Consider the following 18,445-nt stretch of genomic DNA (forward strand, 5'->3'; position numbering starts at 1 on the left):
TGGAAAAGTTCTTCTGTCAGCGCCCTCAGAAGGGATTAATATGGCTAAATGTTGTTGTTGTGTTGTTATGTGCCGTCGAGTCGGACCCAACTCATAGCGACCCCTCCTTGGGTTTCCAAGGCAGTATCACTACAGAAGTACATTGCCCAACCTTCCTTCCGAGGAGTGGCTGGTGGGTTTGAACCAAGTCAAGTGCCTTAGGCACTATGCTACCAGAGCTCCTAATATGGCTAAATACCTTGGTTAATTTGGCAAGGAATTAAAGAAAACAGGCTAAGTGTGGTGAATACAAATTAACCAAGATTCTATTTGATAGGATTCTTGAATACAGTTGAATTTCTTTTACCATTAATACTACAAAATATTTAAATGTTACCAAAAAAAGTCACAAAAGGAAATATTACCTAATTCTTAACTTGTATTTTATTAAATACTACCATGAATTTTGATGTTTTATATACAATGCTCAGCTTAAATACTCTTAAAGGTAGTTTATATTAAAATTTATCTTCTACCCAGTAATTTGAAAAAAATATTAATTTTTCTTTTTACAAAGTACATGATACTGCAATTTAAAAAAAAAAAAACTAAACATTTTCTGTTTCTCAATTTCTTTACATTAAGAATCAAGAGATAGTAACATACTAGTCACGAGGTATAAAGTAAAGCACACCATTTATAGAATAAAAAGGCTATTACACAGGGGGAGGGTTAAAGGAAGCACATTAGTTGGCCCTCTAATCCGTAACAAATTTCTACATTTAGAAAAACCCAACTAATCTTATTGCATATAAAATTTTATGACAGGGTAACTTGCATTCTAGTTTCCTATTAATATTATATATTAAAAAAAATAACCATTTCTTCAATACATTTACTGAGTGCCTCATGTGTGTGAGGCACTGTTCTAGGCACAAAGGATAGATAAGTGAACAAAACAGACAGAAATATCTGTCCTCAGAGAACATAAAGATACACCATAAATTGCAAGACAAAAATAAAGTAAGAAAAGGAATTACTTATTGGTTTAAAAAGGCCAAGTGCCAAATGTATCTTCACTCCCCATATGTAATATTCTATATAAGATCAAAGAATGGAAATCCAGCCCTGGAATCTCTTACCTTAAATCTAAGCAACCACTTAATGCATAAATGGAGCAAATAAAAGGGTAAGGAAAAAAAGCATTGAAAGGTTAGTTGGAACTTCAGGATGTGAAGAGAAAAGGAAAAAAAAACAAAAAACAAGTTAAGCATTCAGCATTAACAAAATAATGTTTCAGTAGATCATAGAAAGAGTGGTTAAAGCAGAATGTGTCATGAACAGGAGTTTTTGTTTTGTTTTGTTTTTTTAATGAAATTATTTAAGATCCTGTTGTATTAAAAAACTCAATTTTATTAAAGATTTCTTCAAATTCTTAATCCCTATACACTAACAGGGAATACAGAGTTCCAAAGTATTGAGTAACACTTTACTTGGAGGATTTAAACAAGAATGGGGAGGGGATCATCTTTTTATTCTGTAAGCAGGCAATAACAAATTGGTTTATATTCTAAGTGCTTTTCTGGCATAAGGGTCTGGCAGCACCCTAAAATAGTCTATTAGCAGCTTTTTGCCTTGAATAAATCACAAAAAAATTTTCCCAATAATTTCACATCTTATTTTAATATGCTGACTAGTACAGCAATTTAAATGCATGTAGGTATCAATTTAAAAAATAAATATCAATTTCCAGATAACAGTTCTCATATCAAAACTCTGAGGACAAATAAAGATATTTTAAAAACAAATTTACACTGTACATTTTCTTATATCTAGATCTATGTTAAACTTAGATCTCAACTTATTTCCAGCCATAATAGTGTAGTATGCTTCAATTGGTATTAATTATTAATATAAGTAATATATAATTGATAAAGAAGTATTAATTATAACAACAGAAAATGCTCATATCAGAAGTAAGTCAACTGCATGAACTGTACAGTACAGTGTGCTAAATTTCACCTGTATGTGTGTATATATATTTATTCATTTGTTTATTCAAAGGCATGTTTAATATACCATTATTTTTCAAATTACTGATCAGATGCAAATTTTAAATAACTCAAAACTTAGCTGAAGCTCTGAATAGTTTAAGTGCAAACCCCAATTTAAATGAAATTTATATGCTTCTCAATTTTGACTATGACACTTTATATATAAACTAGGCACTAAAATACAATTGTAAAAGATACTCAAAAAGAGGACAAGCACAAATATTCAGCATATACTAAAACAGCAGCAACAAAGGAAATGATAACATGAGGACATTATGCTGAGTGAAATAAGTCAATCCCAAAAGGACAAATACTGTATTAGTCCGTTATTATAAAAGTTGAGGAAAGGTTTATCTATTGAAGGAAATTTTCTTTGTTGGTTACAAGGGGTGGGAGGGGAGGGGAGGGAATGCTGTTAGTTAGATAGAGATAAATATTGATTTGGGTGAAGAGAAGGGCAATGTACCAAATGTGAGTGACCAATATGGCAACATTGAGGATGAGAAAGACATAGAGAGGTACATGGGAGGTACAGACAACAAATATGAACCCTTTTGCATATACAGTACTGAGTTGTCAGTGAAGGGAAACATGGGTATATGGATGGATAGATAGGTGGACAAGCTAAACGATTAGGTATGTCTATGAAATGGGGAGTGTATCCAAGATCATATATAGGATTGGCACACAATGGTCCTATAAGTTTATGTGAATGATCAGAATTCCCAGGTGTACAGTAGAGCTGACACAGGGCAAGGTTGTGGTCACTGGTCACAGCCAGCTACCTAGAGGGACTGAGTAGTTGAACCTGCGGGCTTGGGACCATAGTCGCAGGGGACATCAAGCTCAATTGGCATAACATACTATACAAAACACTGTTCCACCTCCTACTTTGGCAAGTAGCGACTGGGATCTTAAAAGCTAGCAAGCTGCCATCTAGAGGCAATGATGGGTCTCTCCTCGTCAAGAGCAAAGAAGAAAAAAGAAAACTAAAATTAATGGAAACAATCAGTCCTAGCAAATGGTACACCATCCGATCTGCAACCTATACAACTATGAGACTAGAAGAACTAGATGGTGCCCAGCTACCACTGTCATCCACTTGGAAGGGATGTAGGAGATCCTGGATAGAGAGGGAGAACAATGTGGAACAAAACTCAAAATCATTTGGAGGCAAAAAAAAAGAAAAGAAAAATGAAGGTGGGGACCAGGTTTGCTGGTCCAATAGAGCCTGGTGGAACCACTGAGACTATGGCCCCTAGCTGCCCTTCAGGTCTGGAATTGAACCCACACCTGTGGTTTCCAGCCAAACAATGTACAGGCATGTGAGTTAAACATTTACCTCAAGTAGGCACACGCCCTAGAGAGAACAATCATGGGAGAAGGAAGGGCTGCTTATGCACAGGGAGATAGCTCAGGGCGCAGGAGAGTATGGAGGGTTGGTCACTGGGAAGAGGTAACTACAGGGAGGAAGTGGGAGGGGAGCTGTTGCATTGTGGTAAACTGTGGTCAATGACATGAGACAAAGTATATGTGAACTGCTGTATGGAAAGTGAATTTGCTCTGTAAATCTTCACCCAAATCACAATAAATAAAATAAATAAATAAATAAATTTTTTAAAAAAAGATACTCAAAATACATAATGACTATATATTCAAAAGCAGAAAAAATATTAATTCATATATTTTATCTACACTACTCTTACCCCAAAAACATGATAAAAATATTTTTAAAAAACTCAAAGTACATGTTTATTTATGTTGTTTTTAAAAACTAATGTCAAAAATCTGCTGATAAATTTTTGAGGTAAGGTAAATGTTTTAATAACATTGAATACTTTTTTAATCAATCATATTAAATTATTAAAGGATGAGAAAGATTACATCACATTTATTTACCAGACCTAGATGAGATATTATCATAACTAATTAAATGAATGCAATTCAAAGAGGATAGATTTAAACCTGAAGAATAAAGCACTAAGAAAAAGTAAAAATGATAAAACAGTTACAGTAGCAAGGAATCTTCAGAGCCACAAGTGGGCCAAGACTTGGCCTTCTAAGAAAGGAAAGATAAAAGCTTAATTTTCTAAACAGTTGGTTCAATTATATGTTTCTATTTCTAATAGCTTGACAAAAAAATACACCTACCTTTACTCCATGTCCAATATCATCTAGAATAGTATAATCGATAGGTTTTCTAATGTAACGAACTGGTCGTTCAAGGTTGGCTGGAGCAATAATCTTATGTGTCCTTGAAGTGTTTTTATTGGTAGTCAAAATACCAATTTCTCGTCTTGCAACTTTCTCTTTATGAATGTCAACTGTCTGCAAAATACAATATAAACACAACACAAAAATGTATAGTTGTAATATACAGAAAAATGAAAATATAAATGACCAGAGAATTAACACTGCTATCCTGATTATCAACTATAACTGCTAAATTTTCTCCTCTTTGGACTACTGATTTTCTTCATTTTCAGGTTAAACCAGGAGTTGGCAAATCATGACTTACAGGCCAAATCTGGCCCACCACTTTTTTAATTTCAATTTTAATTTTTTTTAATTTTTAAATAGATTTTCTAGAATAATTTTAAACTTACAGAAAAGCTGTGCAAAAAGTATAGCCATCAAACTGTGACTTACAGCAACCCTACGTGTGTCAGGGTAGAACTGTGCCCCACAGGGTTCAATGCCTGGTTTTTTGAAAGTAGACTGCAGGTCCTTTCTTCTGATGTATCTCTAGATGGACTCAAATCCTTTTGATTAGCAGCTGAGTGCCTTAACCACATGCACAACTCAGGGACTCCACAGTTTCCATCACAGTTGTTGTTCTTGGTTGCGACTGACTTGATTCCAACTCATGGTGACTCCATGTGCAGAGTGGAACTTTCTGCTCCATAGAGTTTTCAACGCTGACCTTTTGGAAGTAGAATGCCAGTCCTGTCTTCTGAGGTATTTCTGGGGTTCACAATTTGTGTTGTACTGTCTATGGATTTTGACAGATGCATATTGTAATGTGTCCACCATTACAGTATCATACAGAATAGTTTCAATGCCCTAAAATGACCTATGGGGGCAGTGATGGTTCAATAGCAGAATTCTTGCCTTCCATGTGGGAGACCTGGGTTCAATTCCCAGTCAATGCATCTCATGCACAGCCATTACTACCCATCTGTCAGTAAAGCCTTGTGTGTTATGAAGCTTGTGATAGTTGGAACTGTGTGTCAACTTGGCTGGACCCCAGTTCTGTGTGGTTGTTCCCATGATGGGATTGGATGTCTGTGTTCAGAGTGGCCAATCTGTTGAAGGGGAGTTTCCCCAGGAGTGTGGCCTGCTTCCAGTATATCCAGGGACATCCTGGGAAGAGAGACATACTTTCGTGGATCGGGATTCTGTTGTGCTGCCTACAACTGTCCGTGAGTGAGCAGTCCACTGTTCAGCCTGGAGATCTTGGATTCGTCATTCGTTAGAGTCAAGAGCCGGTGTACTGCCTGCCAACCTTGAGCTTCTCAGCCCCTGCGGTCACAGGAGACAGGAAAAGCCTCCAGCTTGACGTTTGATCCAGGGACTTTGGACATGCCGACTTCTGCATGTTTGTGAGCCATTTTCCTAAGATAAATTTCTCTCTCTATATATATATATAAGCTTTGCTGGTTTTTGTTTCTCTAGAGAACCCAGTCTAACACAATGCTGAACATGCTTCAGAAGAGCTTCCAGACTGAGATGCACTAGGAAGAAAGGCCTGGCGATTTGCTTCTGAGTATCAGGCATGAAATCTGATCGGCAACCAATCACGGGGATGGTGCAGGACCAGGCAGAGTTTCATTCCTCTGTGCATGAGGCCAACTTAATAGTAGCTCCAGTGTAGTGAGTTGCATGATATGGCTTTTCCTCCCTTAGTTTTTGTAACTCCCACCGGATTACTAGGTGGGACCATGCAAATATGGGTCAACTTGGCTGGGCAGCTGGTAGGAATTATTTCCCATAATAAGACTGGCAACTCCGTAGTAGAATTTGCTTTGAGTAACTGAGTAGCTCCTTTTAAACTCCTGATTGTTAAAGTCATCCACCTGGGGTATTTCTGTTGGAGCAGCAGGAACTTTCTGGGAAAATTTGCTCTCTCTCAGGTATGTAGAACTCTGATGATGGGATTAGTTAGCTTTGCCACTCTGCCAGGCTTAAAATGAGCCCTCCTAGAGGCAGATGGGGAATCTCACTGCCTGCTGAGACACCTGGCTGAGAGAAAGCAGTAGTGGAATCAACAGGAACAGGACAGAGCAGCAGGCTTACCTAGCCCACACAAGTAGAGGCCAGACCGAGAGGCCAAGGGCAACAGAGGCATGTTTAACGGCACAGCAGAGGGGAGATTGTCCTGATTGAGGAACTGTATCCTAAGCGTGTTCCTAAACTTGAATTGTAGCCTGCTGCTTCCCTAATAAACCCCATAATCTTTGAGTTCTGTGTGGCCACTGCAGCAAATTACTGAACCCAGCAAAGAGGTGGCGGGTGCCATGGGAGGGATGGTTAGTGTCAAGGTTGGTAAGAAGGGTGGAGGGTGACAGCATGTCTGGCCTCATAAGAACAGGCCTTGGGCTGCTGATGGTGATTCTGTCTTTCTCTTGTGTAGTTAAAGGAGGTCAAAAGATGTCGCCTCCTTGCCCCTTTAGCAGCAGCTAACATCAAATTTTTAATTTTAATGAAGCCTGACACAGCATTTTATTTATTTATTTATTTTACATCATGGTTTTGATGTTGTGTATAAAAAGGCATCATCAAATCCAAGGTCACCAAGATTTTCTCCTGTGTTATCTTCTAGAAGCTATGTGGTTTTGCATTTATACTTAGGTCTATGGTCCACCTTGAGCTAACTTTTGTGAATGATGTACAATCTGTGCCTAGATTATATATTTTTTCTGCATGTAGACATCCAGTTGTTCCGATGTTAACCATTTGTTAAAAAGCCTATGTTCTCTCCATTGAAATTCCTTTGCTCCTTTGTCTTTGTTGACTGTATTTTTTTGTATAGGTCTATTTCTGGGCTCTATTTTCTCTTCCACTGATCTATTTGTCTATTCCTTCACCAATACCACCACATCTTGATCAATGTAGCATTATAGTAAATCTTGAAGATTTACTACAGAGTAAATCTTAATGTCAGTCCTCTAACTCTTGTCTTTGTCAGTACTGTACTGACTATTCTGGGTTTTCTGCCTTCCCATATAAATGTTAGAATCAGTTTCTTGAGATCCACAAGATAACTTGCTGGGATTCTGACTGGGATTACAAATTGGGAAGAACTAACATCTTAATGACTGAGATTTTATAGTTTTCCTTATATAGATTTTATACATATTTTCTTAGATTTATATCTAAGTAGTTCTCTTTTACATTTCTAATGTAAATTATGTTATGTTTTTAATCTCAAATTCCAATTGTTTATTGCTGCTTTTTACAAATCAAAAGCTGAATGAAATTTACATTTTTAATGGTTGAAAAAAAATCATGACATGTGAAAATCATATGAAATCAAATTTCAAAGCTCATAAATAAAGTCTTACTAGAACATAGCCACATTCGTGTGCTTGCATATTGTTCATGGCAGAGATAAGTCATTGCAACAAAGACTTTACAGTCTGAAAAGACTGAAATATTTACTAACTGATCTTTTACAAAAAGGTTTGCCAACCTGCACAGTCATTTTCCCCTCGCCATTAAGATTTAGTCCAATATAATGACCAAGAAAGTCCCAGTGATTAATCTAGTTACATTAAAAAATAAGCCATTAGTATCACTTCTATTAGTGTTTAAATACCTTTTATGAAAAAAAGGGATGAGACTGAAATACAGCTACAAATGACCTTTTCATAGAAAAACTTGTATATGGGCAAAACCACTTATATTTCATCAAAACTCAACATGATTTCGACCATGTTTATAAAATATTTCATTTGTATTTATTAAATGCTCACATGGGACATAATTTAGTGGACAATGGCAATGTTTTTATTCTCACAGTTTTCTACTTACTAACAACATGGTGAATTTCTCTACAAACAGAGGCAGTTAATACATAAAACAATATTTTGAAAATGCAGCTTGCAATTTAGTGGGATATAATCGGTAATTACTTTAAATGAAACAGAATAAACCAGACACAGTAAAGCAAGCACTGTTTCTTAAAACATTTGTTTCTTACATGCATACACACACACAAATCGCATAGTAGATACAATGTAAAATGTTTGTTTTCCTTTTATTTTTACTGTGGGTTGTAGTCAAAAAATTTGAAAAACACTAAAATATGTTCACATCCCTTACCATCCTATCATTTCACCATTCAAGCAGCAATTAACAGATACTCCTCCCCACAACTCTTTCCTAGTCCTACTTCAACATCCCCTTTCTAAAAGGAGAACCAGGTAATAATGGAAAGAAAAGATAGTAACTACCTGAAAACTAATCATTTAGCCTTCTAAAGTGCTTAACATAAGGGAAACTTGAAACAATTCAAAGCCTCCTGCTTCTCTACAAACTAAACCAAAAAAACCAAATCCATTACTGTCAAGTTAATTTGACTCACAATTACCTTATCGTTGTTGTTTTTGCTGTTGTTATGTGCCATCAAGTCAGACCCCACTCATAGTGACCCCTCCTTTCTGAGGCAGTATCACTACAGAAGTAGGTTGCCCAACCTTCCTTCCAAATGACTCTTATAGGAGAGAGCAGAACTCCCCCATAGCATTTCCAAGGCTATAAATCTTTTTTGAAGCAGACTATCACATCTTTCACTTACACCACCAGGACCCCTTTTCTCTACAATTAACAGATCTTTAAAGCAACAGTATCTGTAAGTTTCAGAACTAATAGACACCGAAGTCAAGCATTAAAGACTGATCAAGGTAATAACTTTAAAATTTAAGTATCTCTTTTTTAACCCAAAAATAGTCTCTGAACTTTTCCTATGTATGGTAGGTAAATTATGAGGTTTGTTTTTCTTTTCAACTGCTTGGGAGAACTATGACAGAAAAAAAGAAATTTGCAAATCACTGAATGTGGTGGTTGTTTGTGTCAACTTGACTGGGTCTAGCTGAGTGGCTGGGCAGCTGGATGTAGTATTCCCCATGATGAGACTTAGGGATGTGGTTTGCTTCCCATATATAAGAAGCAGCTTTGGGAATGGTCTCTAGCTTATGGCATGCTTGAACCCTGCATGTAGCCAAGTCCTTGTTCAGCAGCCTGCCATGCTCTTCTGTCAACCTTGGGTCTTTCAATGGACTTAAATTAATTGCCTGCCGTGTGGTTTGGTAACATTGGGACTGTGTCTTTTTACTTGTCAACCTTGGACTTGTCAGTGTCAGCAGCCAGCAGCTGTCTGAGTGAAGAAAAGACTCCAGCTTCAGTGGGCTGGGAGCAGGAGACAGAGTTGAAGCCCAAGGTTGAGGGGCTTTCACACAGCCCCTAGAGCCTGGCACTTGGAACTCAAACTTCTAGCCGCCAAAAATTGTAAGAATAAACTCCTGTTTGTTAAAGTCATCCCATTTGTGGTATATATTCCAGTCAGAGCAGCACCAGGTAACCAAAACACTGATGATAACGGAATTTACTTAATTTTTCAACTTCACAGAAATGAAAATCGTATTTTTAATTAAATGTTAATGAGTCTTCCTGAATCATTAAAAATATGGACTAGGAAGATTATTTCATACCACGATGAAGTGTGCACTAAACAATAAATAAACAAAGTAAGGCACTTTTTATTTAACTGGTTTTTGCCAAATCAATAAAAGGAACTTTATCAGAGAATATAATTCTGAGTCACTATAGTCACTCTTCTCAGTTTTTAGAAATGAACTTACTCAAAAATGAAATTAAAATAAGGCAAACCTGACCAACCATAACAGAATTCCAAGCTTATGATAAAATTGTTTTTCTAGTCAACTTCAAATTTCATGCTATAAATATTAATGATTCCCTAGGGGAAGAAAAAGGATTTCTGGTGGCACAATGTCTAAGGCATCTGACTGCTGACCAGAAGGTTTGCAGTTCAAACCCACCAGCTGCTCTGCAGAAGGAAGATGAGAGAATCTACTTCCATAAAGATTTACCACTTTGGAAACCCAATAGGGGTCGCTATGGTCAAAATCAACTCCATGGCAGTGGGTTTTCTTCCCACTTATTATCTGCACTAATATACAATAATATTTTTATAGCATGCATGTATTATTTAAAAAACATGACACTTTTAAAAAAGCATTAGAACATAAATGAGAAATTTGTTCATTTGATCCTACAGAGGTATGACTTGGTCTGGGGATTTAAGGGCATTTATTTACATACCACTTACATGTTCTCTTCATGTACACAAATACACACACAGCTCACACCACTGTGTTACAATAAGGATAAAAGAAAGAACAATAGAGCAAAGAAAAATACAACATAATTAAAAGCTGAAATAAGAAATCAGTGCTATAACAGAGTATAAAATTTTGCTCTAAGCTTCCTGGGAGAGAAGGCAAAATCAAAACATAATGAGTTACAAGGAAATATACCCCTTCATCAGGAAAGTGACAGTTTTCTCAGCACTAAATTCAAAGAAGAATTTGTTGAAGGAATTCTGAAAGGGGAAAAAAAAGTCTCTGTTGTTTCTTAAATGAATTCTCAGTAAAAACTGATGGAATATTTTTAAAACATAATTCTTAAGAATGAAGTATATGAAGTCAAGGTAATCTGTTGTAGTTGTTGTTATGTGCCGTCAAGTCAGACCTGACTCATGGCAACCCCTTCCTGGGTTTCTGACGTGGCATCACTACGAAAGCAGATTGCCCAACCTTCCTTCCGAGGAGTGGCTGGTGAGTTTGAACTGCCAGCCTTCTGGTTAGCAGTCAAATGCCTTAAGCACTACACCTAGTTTGGCTATATGATGTTTTTGACTGTCTACCCTAAAAGAGTGCCAACCATGGCACTAGTGATGTTTTCAGCAGAAGAATTCTTTGTTGTGATGGGTTATGAGCATTGTAGGATGTGGAGAAACATCACTGCCTTCTACACAGCAGATACCTATAGCAAACCCCCCATTCCCAAGTCGTGACAACCAAAAATGTCCCCAGGCATTGCCAAATAACCTTGTCCTTTTCACTCTCTCTCTCAAATATCAATTGTTTCCAGACTTTTCACAAAGGTTGACTCAAGATTAATGCATCTAGTGATTCCCTAAGTACTTAGTGTCATTAACTTAAAAAAAAAAAAGTTCAACCACAATAAAGATAACATATGGTAAAGAAAATCAGAGTATAATTTGTACTCTTGCCATCCCAGTATCACACCAGGTTGAATTACAGTAGTTCCTGTAGACAGAATGAAATACACCTTCAGAAAACAGCTTTGGTTTTATGTAGAGTTTGAGTAACCTGATGGAGCAATACATTTATTTCACACATGTGGTTGCTGCTGTTGTTATATGCCATCAAGTTGGATCTGACTCATAGCAACCCTTCCCTGGGTTTCCAAGGAGGTATCTCTATGGAAGTAGATTGCCTAATCTTCCTTCCGAGGAGTGGCTGGTGGGTTTGAACCGCCAGCCTTCTAGTTAGCAGTCAAGTGCCTTAGGCACTATGGCACCAGAGCTCCCTTATTCCACACGTAAGGAGGGGAAAGTTTGGCCCAGAAGATTCTTAAGTTTCCAATAATCATCCACTCAAATTTTTTAAAGCTTTTTCTTATAGAAAATATAAACATATTCAAAGTAGACAGAATAATAAAATGAACACCCCTACATACCTATTATTCAGCTTCAAAGGTAACCAACTCTCAGCCAACTGTTAATTTTAAAACTTTAGTAAAGCTACTACTTTTTTAAAGTAAAAATATAGCTACTATGTTTTTCCTAAATCAAATGCATAGCTTTCAGTAATCACAACTACCTTTGCCTTCATTATGTTCTTTGACATTACAATGCTAAAATGCATTAAGTTAAATTTTGAAAGCACAAGTTCAACACTGATACTTGGGAAGAATTTTAACAGTATAAACAGTAGTTCAATTTTATATCTGAGTTTCTAAAGTAATATGACAATAAACTTACTCTTATTTAGAACAGACCTCAATAATATCACTCACCTGTGTCAAGTAAAAAGTAGGTTTAGTTAGCAAACAAGGAAGACCAAAACTAATGCAAGTACAGTGCTAACATTATTATCGTTCGATACAGAGTCTTAACCAAAAGCTGCACCAAGGAATATCAGTACAACTTCACAGGACTTGCACATCTATTCTCCCACAGTTCCTTAGTAATTAGTTTACCCATCCTTCTCACTGTTATTGCCAAGCTGGTCTCGCATGCTGCAGGCTCCCCTCATGACACTTCAGCCACGCAGTGCCAAACCCAGGCTCCAGTAGGATACCTCTTCTCACCTTGAGATAACAGCTCCCCTGCAAGCCTGAGCCCCACTCCCACATCTCCCTCATGGACCCAAGCACATGCCGAGGCCACAGCAGATAACAAGAAGGTACTATATAAAGTACATAGTTTTAAGATTATCCATGCATTGTTGTTTCCCATTACCACAGATAATTGAGAGTTGACTGTACTGGATAGTACTACCTGAGTTAGCTGCCCATCAGTGTGGGAAAACATCTGCAATCAAACAGTTACAATGGATTAACTCAACTAAATTGGATTTTTTGAATATGTCTCATTTTATTAGTAATAAGGTAATGTTTCAAATAAGCATTTAATGATTTAAATGACAAATATTCCTCAAATTATGTATCTTTTGTATAACAAATTAGTCATTAACAAACTGAATGAGTCATTTTCAGTTATTCATTTCTTATAAACTAATGTAAAATCTATACATATGCAATTAATTAGGAGCTATATATTCAACTTTCTATGTATAATTACATACTGATAGCCTTCTGTGGTATTTATTTTATAAGTGGAAATTTTTAAACAAGACTATGTATATATAAAGTTTTTAAAGAAAACAAATTACCGTACATACTGAATTTCTCAGATCTTTTGTAGTCCTTCCATTACCTTTCAGTACTTGATGCTTAGGAACAATTACTTACAATCTTGTATTATTTTACAATCATCTCTTTTTATCTGCTTTACTTGCTAACTACCAATTACTTCAACATCTGGTCCAGCAGGTCCTAGCCAGCTCTTGAGAGAATGGGAGAAGGAACTATTTAAGTTCTTTCTGTTGACTTTTGACCTCTCTCTATCCACTTATTTCTAAGCCAGGATTAACTGAATATAGACAACAGTGACTATTTTACTAGCTAAGACAAAAGATGGGCCTGGCATAGAAACAGAAAGGTCAGATTGTTTGGCTTTTCTTCAGTTGATAATTATAATCAGAATATATTCTGATTTTGCAAGAATTTTAGTTTGAATAGTGTTCCGTAAACTCTCCCCACCTCCGCTTTTTAACTTACCAGAAATTAACACAAAATCATGGACAAATAGTATTCATCCTTATACATAATGCTATAAATGATTTAAAGGAGATGCTGTGTGGTTTGAAATCAGGAAAGGTGTGCATCAGGATTGTATCCTTTCACCATACTTATTCAATCTGTATGGCAAATAAATAACCTGAGAAGCTAGATTATATGAAGCACATGACACCAGGATTGGAAGAAGACTAATTAACAATCTGTGATACGCAGATGACACGATCTTGCTCGCTGAAAGTGAAGAGGACTTGAAGCACTTACTGATGAAGATAAAAGAGTACAGACTTCAGCATGGAATACACCTCAACATAAAATAAAAATCCTCACAACTGGACCAATATCACAATAAATGGGAAAAAAAAAACTGAGCAAAGGCTTTCATTTTTCTTGGATCTACAATAAATGTCCATGGAAGCAGCAGTCAAGAAATCAAATGACGTAGTGCACTGGGCAAATCTGCTGCAAACGGTCTCTTAAAAAAACCAAAGATGTCACTTTGAGGATTAAGATGTGCCTGACCTGAAACATGGTATTTTCAATCACCTCATACGCATGCAAAAGCTGGACCATAAATAAGGAAGGCCAAAGAAGAATTGATGCCTTTGAATTATGTTGTTGTTGTTGTTATATGCTGTCAAGTCGGACCCAACCCACAGCAACCCCTCCTTGGTTTCCGAGGCAGTATCACTATGGAAGTAGATTGCCCAACCTTTCTTCCATGGAGCGGCTGGTGGGTTTGAACCGCCAGCCTTCTGGTTAGCAGTCAAGTGCCTTAGGCACGATGCTACCAGAGCTCCTCCTTTGAATTATGGTGCTGGAAAAGAATACTGAATATACTATTTACTGCCAGAAGAATGAACACATCTGTCTTGGATGAACTACAGCCAGAATGCTCCTTAGAAGTGAGGATGGTGATAACATACTACACAAAAAACTGTTCCGCACTCTACTTTAGTGAGTTGCGACTGGGGTCTTAAAAGCTTGTAAGGAGACATCTGGAAGCAATGATGAGTCTCTCCTCATCCAGAGCAAAGAAGAATGAAGAAAACCAAAGATGCACGGAAACAATTAGTCCAAGGGACGGATAGACTATGTGATCCTCAGCCTATATGACCATGTGAGCAGAACTAGATGGTGCCCGACTACCACTGTCAACCACTTGGAGGGGATCGGTGCAGGAGATCCTAGATGAAATGGGAGAACAATGTGGAACAAAACTTGAAATCATAAAGGAATACCAGGTTTGCTGGTCTGATGGAGCCCAGTGAGACCCCTGAGACTATGGCCCCTGGTTGCCTTTTAGGTCTGGAACTGAACTTACTCCTGTGGCTTCCAGCCAAACAACAGACAGGCAATCCCTAGGGAAGGATATTATGCTTGGTAAAGTAAAGAGTCAGTGAAAAGGAGGAAGACCCTCTACGACATGGACTGACACTATGGCTACAACAATGGGCTCAAATACAGCAACAATTGTGAGGATGATACATGACTGGGCAATGTTTTGTTCTGTTGTACATAAGGTCACTACGAGTCAGAATTAACATGATGGCACCTAACCACAAGAACAACAATGTATGTTTGTACAAGTATTCAATAAAATTAAATGTTTACTCTGATAACTACATATCCTTGAAAAATATTTAATGTTAATTTAACTCTATCAGTTTGAAGATTATAAATTCATACATATTATAAATTAGTTTTAAAATAATAATGCTTCCAAGCAAATGACTGGGTAATTCTAACAAAGCTACTAATGGATTTTCTTTAAAATTTACCATCCATACAATATCTAAACTAATCCATGTCAAGAATTCATTCTAATGCATGCCTTCTGGATATGGTGAGTGTGATATAATTTAGTATACACACTACAGAAAAACCATTTGATACTTAATATTCCCAGTCAATTCTATCTAATTTTTCAAAATGCTCAAGTTAGAGAGTAGAATGGGTCAGTATTTGGTTTTGACAGTATTTGAGTATTTTTTCATGATAAATATTTGGTAAAGTCAATGGCATTCCCATCTTCAGATTTAAATTTAGAGTGATTCAGGAAATCGTTCACCTATATTAGAGTGATACAAGGTTGAGGTCCATGGGCACAGAAATAGATGGACAGCAGAGTCAGTGGAATAGAAAGAAAAATCAAACAAATAAAAGTCAAACTCATTTGTGGAAATGTCAGAAGAAGAAGAAAGAATTCAAAATAGAAAACAATTTAGAAATGATATTATCAGCCCTATCATTTCACAAATGAGAAAACTGAAGTTCAAAGAAGTCTTGTCATACAAGTTAACAGAAGAGTTGGTAAAAACCAAAGTCCTCTGACCCATCCCTCCAATCTGACCCAATTTTCATTCCCACTAAATAATGAAAAAAGGACTAATATAGGAGGCAGAAAAGCGATAAAGGAAAATGCACTAATAGAAAAATAAACCAAGTATCTTTGATATTTAATATTGACTGGACTTGAACAAGGAGACCTGGTGCCACAGTGGTTAAAACACTCAACTTCTAATCAAAAAGTAGATACTTCAAACGAACCAGTCACTCTCTCTGAGAAAGATACAGCAGTCTGCTTCTGTAAAGGTTTACAGCATTGAGAACCCTACTGTGCAGTTCAACTATGCCCTATAGGGTCACTATGAGCCAATATCAACTCTACAGCAGGAAGTTTGGGCCTGGGGATTTTAAATAAGAAGAAGCCCTACTGGTACAGCGATTATGCACACAACTGCTAACAAAAAGGTTGGTGGTTTGAACCTACTACCTAACTCCATGGGAGAAAGATGTGGCAGTCTGCTTCCATAAAGATTTACAGCCTTAGAAACTCTACAGGCCAGCTATATTCTGTCCTACATGGTCTCACTTGAGTTGGAATTGACTCAAGAGTAGTGGCTGGTTTGGGTGGTCTTGAACAACTCTACCATACAACCTGACAACTCTTGACACCTACACTGCCATACCAATAAATACTTTTCTATGATCTGACTGAACCTTTTTTCCTTTTTTTTTTTTTTTTTTTGCTTCTTCAACTCAATCACCTCTAAAAATTCTCAAGATCTACTATTTCTGCTCAACACTCATCTGTCAGTTTGTGGTACTGTGGTGGCTTGTGTCTAACTATGATACTGGAAGCTATGCCACCAGTATTTCCAATATCAGCAGGGTCACCCAAGGTAGACAGGTTTCAGCAGAGTTTCCAGACAAAGCTAAACTAGAAAAAAGGATGTAGCAGTCCACTTCTGAAAAGACTAACCATTATAAACCTTATGAATAGCAATAAAATACAGTCTGATATACTGCTGGAAGTTAAGACCCTCAGGTTGGTAGATATTCAAACTATAACTAAGGAAAACTGAATCCTAAGCAGAGAACTCAACTCTCAGTACAGTCAACCTTAACAACAGTGTAAAGCGTTTGGGATCTTCATATCCTGATGTGGCTCAACTCAAAATTAGAAGAAACACCTGCAAATATCCATTAATAATTAGAACATGGAATGTACAAAGTATGAATCTAGGAAAATTGGAAGCTGTCAAAAATGAAATGGAATGCATAGAGATTGATATCCAAGGCACTGGAAATGGATTGGTATTGGTCACTCTGAATCAATCATATGATCTACAATGCCGGGAATGACCTATAGAAGAGGAAAGCTGTTGCATTCATAGTCAAAAAGAATATTTGAAGATCTACCCTAAAATGCTCCTAATTGCTCAGCTTACTTCCCCACCTGCCCGGGGACCAAGCCTTAAATAAAGCCACCCACAGAAGACCCAAGCCACCCACCTACCTAGGCCAGTTAGGAACAACTAATGGAGATGAACTTGTCTATCATTTTCTCATCCTGTGATGACTTGCATGTTGCTCTGAGGTTGGAAGCTTTGCCACCAGTGTTGCAAAATGCCAGCAGGGTTACCCATGGTTTCAGTGGAGCTTTCAGACTAAGACTCAGAAGAAGGAAGAGGCCATCTCCCTTCTCAAAGAACTGACCAGTGAAAACCTTATGAACAGCAGTGAAACATGGTCTGATATATTACTGGAAAACTTGACGAACAGACCGGAAATACTGTCCAATACAGTGCCAGAAGATGACCCCATCAAGTCGGAAGGCACTCAAAATATGACTGAAAAAGAGATAACTCCTCAGAGCAGAGACAACCTTAATGATATAGATGGAGTAGAGCTTTTGTGACCTCCTTTGGTTGATGTGGGACAACTCAAAATGAGTAGAAACATCTGCAAACATCCACTAATAATAGGAACATGGAACATACAAAGGATGAATTTAGGAAAATTGGAAGTTGCCAAAAATGAAATGGAATGCATAAAGATCACTATCCCAGGCATTAGAGAGCTGAAATGGACTGGTTTTGGCCTTTTATAATCAGATAACCATATGATGTACCATGTCAGGAATGACAAACTGAAGAGGAATAATGTGGCATTCATCATCACAAAGACTGTATAAAGATCTGCCCTGAAATACAATACTGTCACTGACAGAAAAATATCCATACGCCTAGAAGGAAGGCCAGTTAATACTACCATTATTGAAATCTATGCACCAACCAATAAAACCAAAGATGAGGAAACTGAAGATTTCTACCAACTTCTACAGTCTGAAATTGACCAAACATGCAATCAACATGTGTTGATTATCACAGGTGATTGGAATGCAAAAGTCAGAAACCATTAGCTGAAAAATATGTTCTTCATGGGAGAAATAACGCTGGAGATCGCATGATAGAATTTTGCAAGACCAATGACTTATTGATTACAAATACCCTTTTTCAACAACATAAATGACACCTATACATGTGGACATAGTGTTTTATTGACTAGGCAAAGGCATTTGATTGTGTGGATCATGACAAATTATGGACAACATTGAGAAGAATGGGAATTCCCGAGCACTTGATTGTACTCATGAG

At 37.1% G+C, this 18,445-nt stretch overlaps 1 protein-coding gene across 1 annotated transcript in view; it reads right to left on the minus strand.

The window, feature by feature from the left end:
- ABI2 (abl interactor 2) overlaps positions 1-18,445 on the minus strand; it is a 177,421-nt gene that overhangs the window by 41,828 nt on the left and 117,148 nt on the right. Inside the window, exons 3-4 of the mRNA XM_042780247.1 lie at positions 4,185-4,361; positions 1,122-1,139 (exon numbers count right to left, since the gene is read on the minus strand). Of these exons, the coding sequence (XP_042636181.1) occupies positions 1,122-1,139; positions 4,185-4,361 (195 nt within the window). The remainder of the gene's footprint in view (positions 1-1,121; positions 1,140-4,184; positions 4,362-18,445) is intronic.

Source organism: Orycteropus afer, unplaced genomic scaffold (assembly GCF_000298275.1).
Source record: "Orycteropus afer afer isolate SDZICR_OR568_19922 unplaced genomic scaffold, OryAfe1.0 scaffold00002, whole genome shotgun sequence".
Classification (NCBI taxonomy): Eukaryota; Metazoa; Chordata; class Mammalia; order Tubulidentata; family Orycteropodidae; genus Orycteropus; species Orycteropus afer.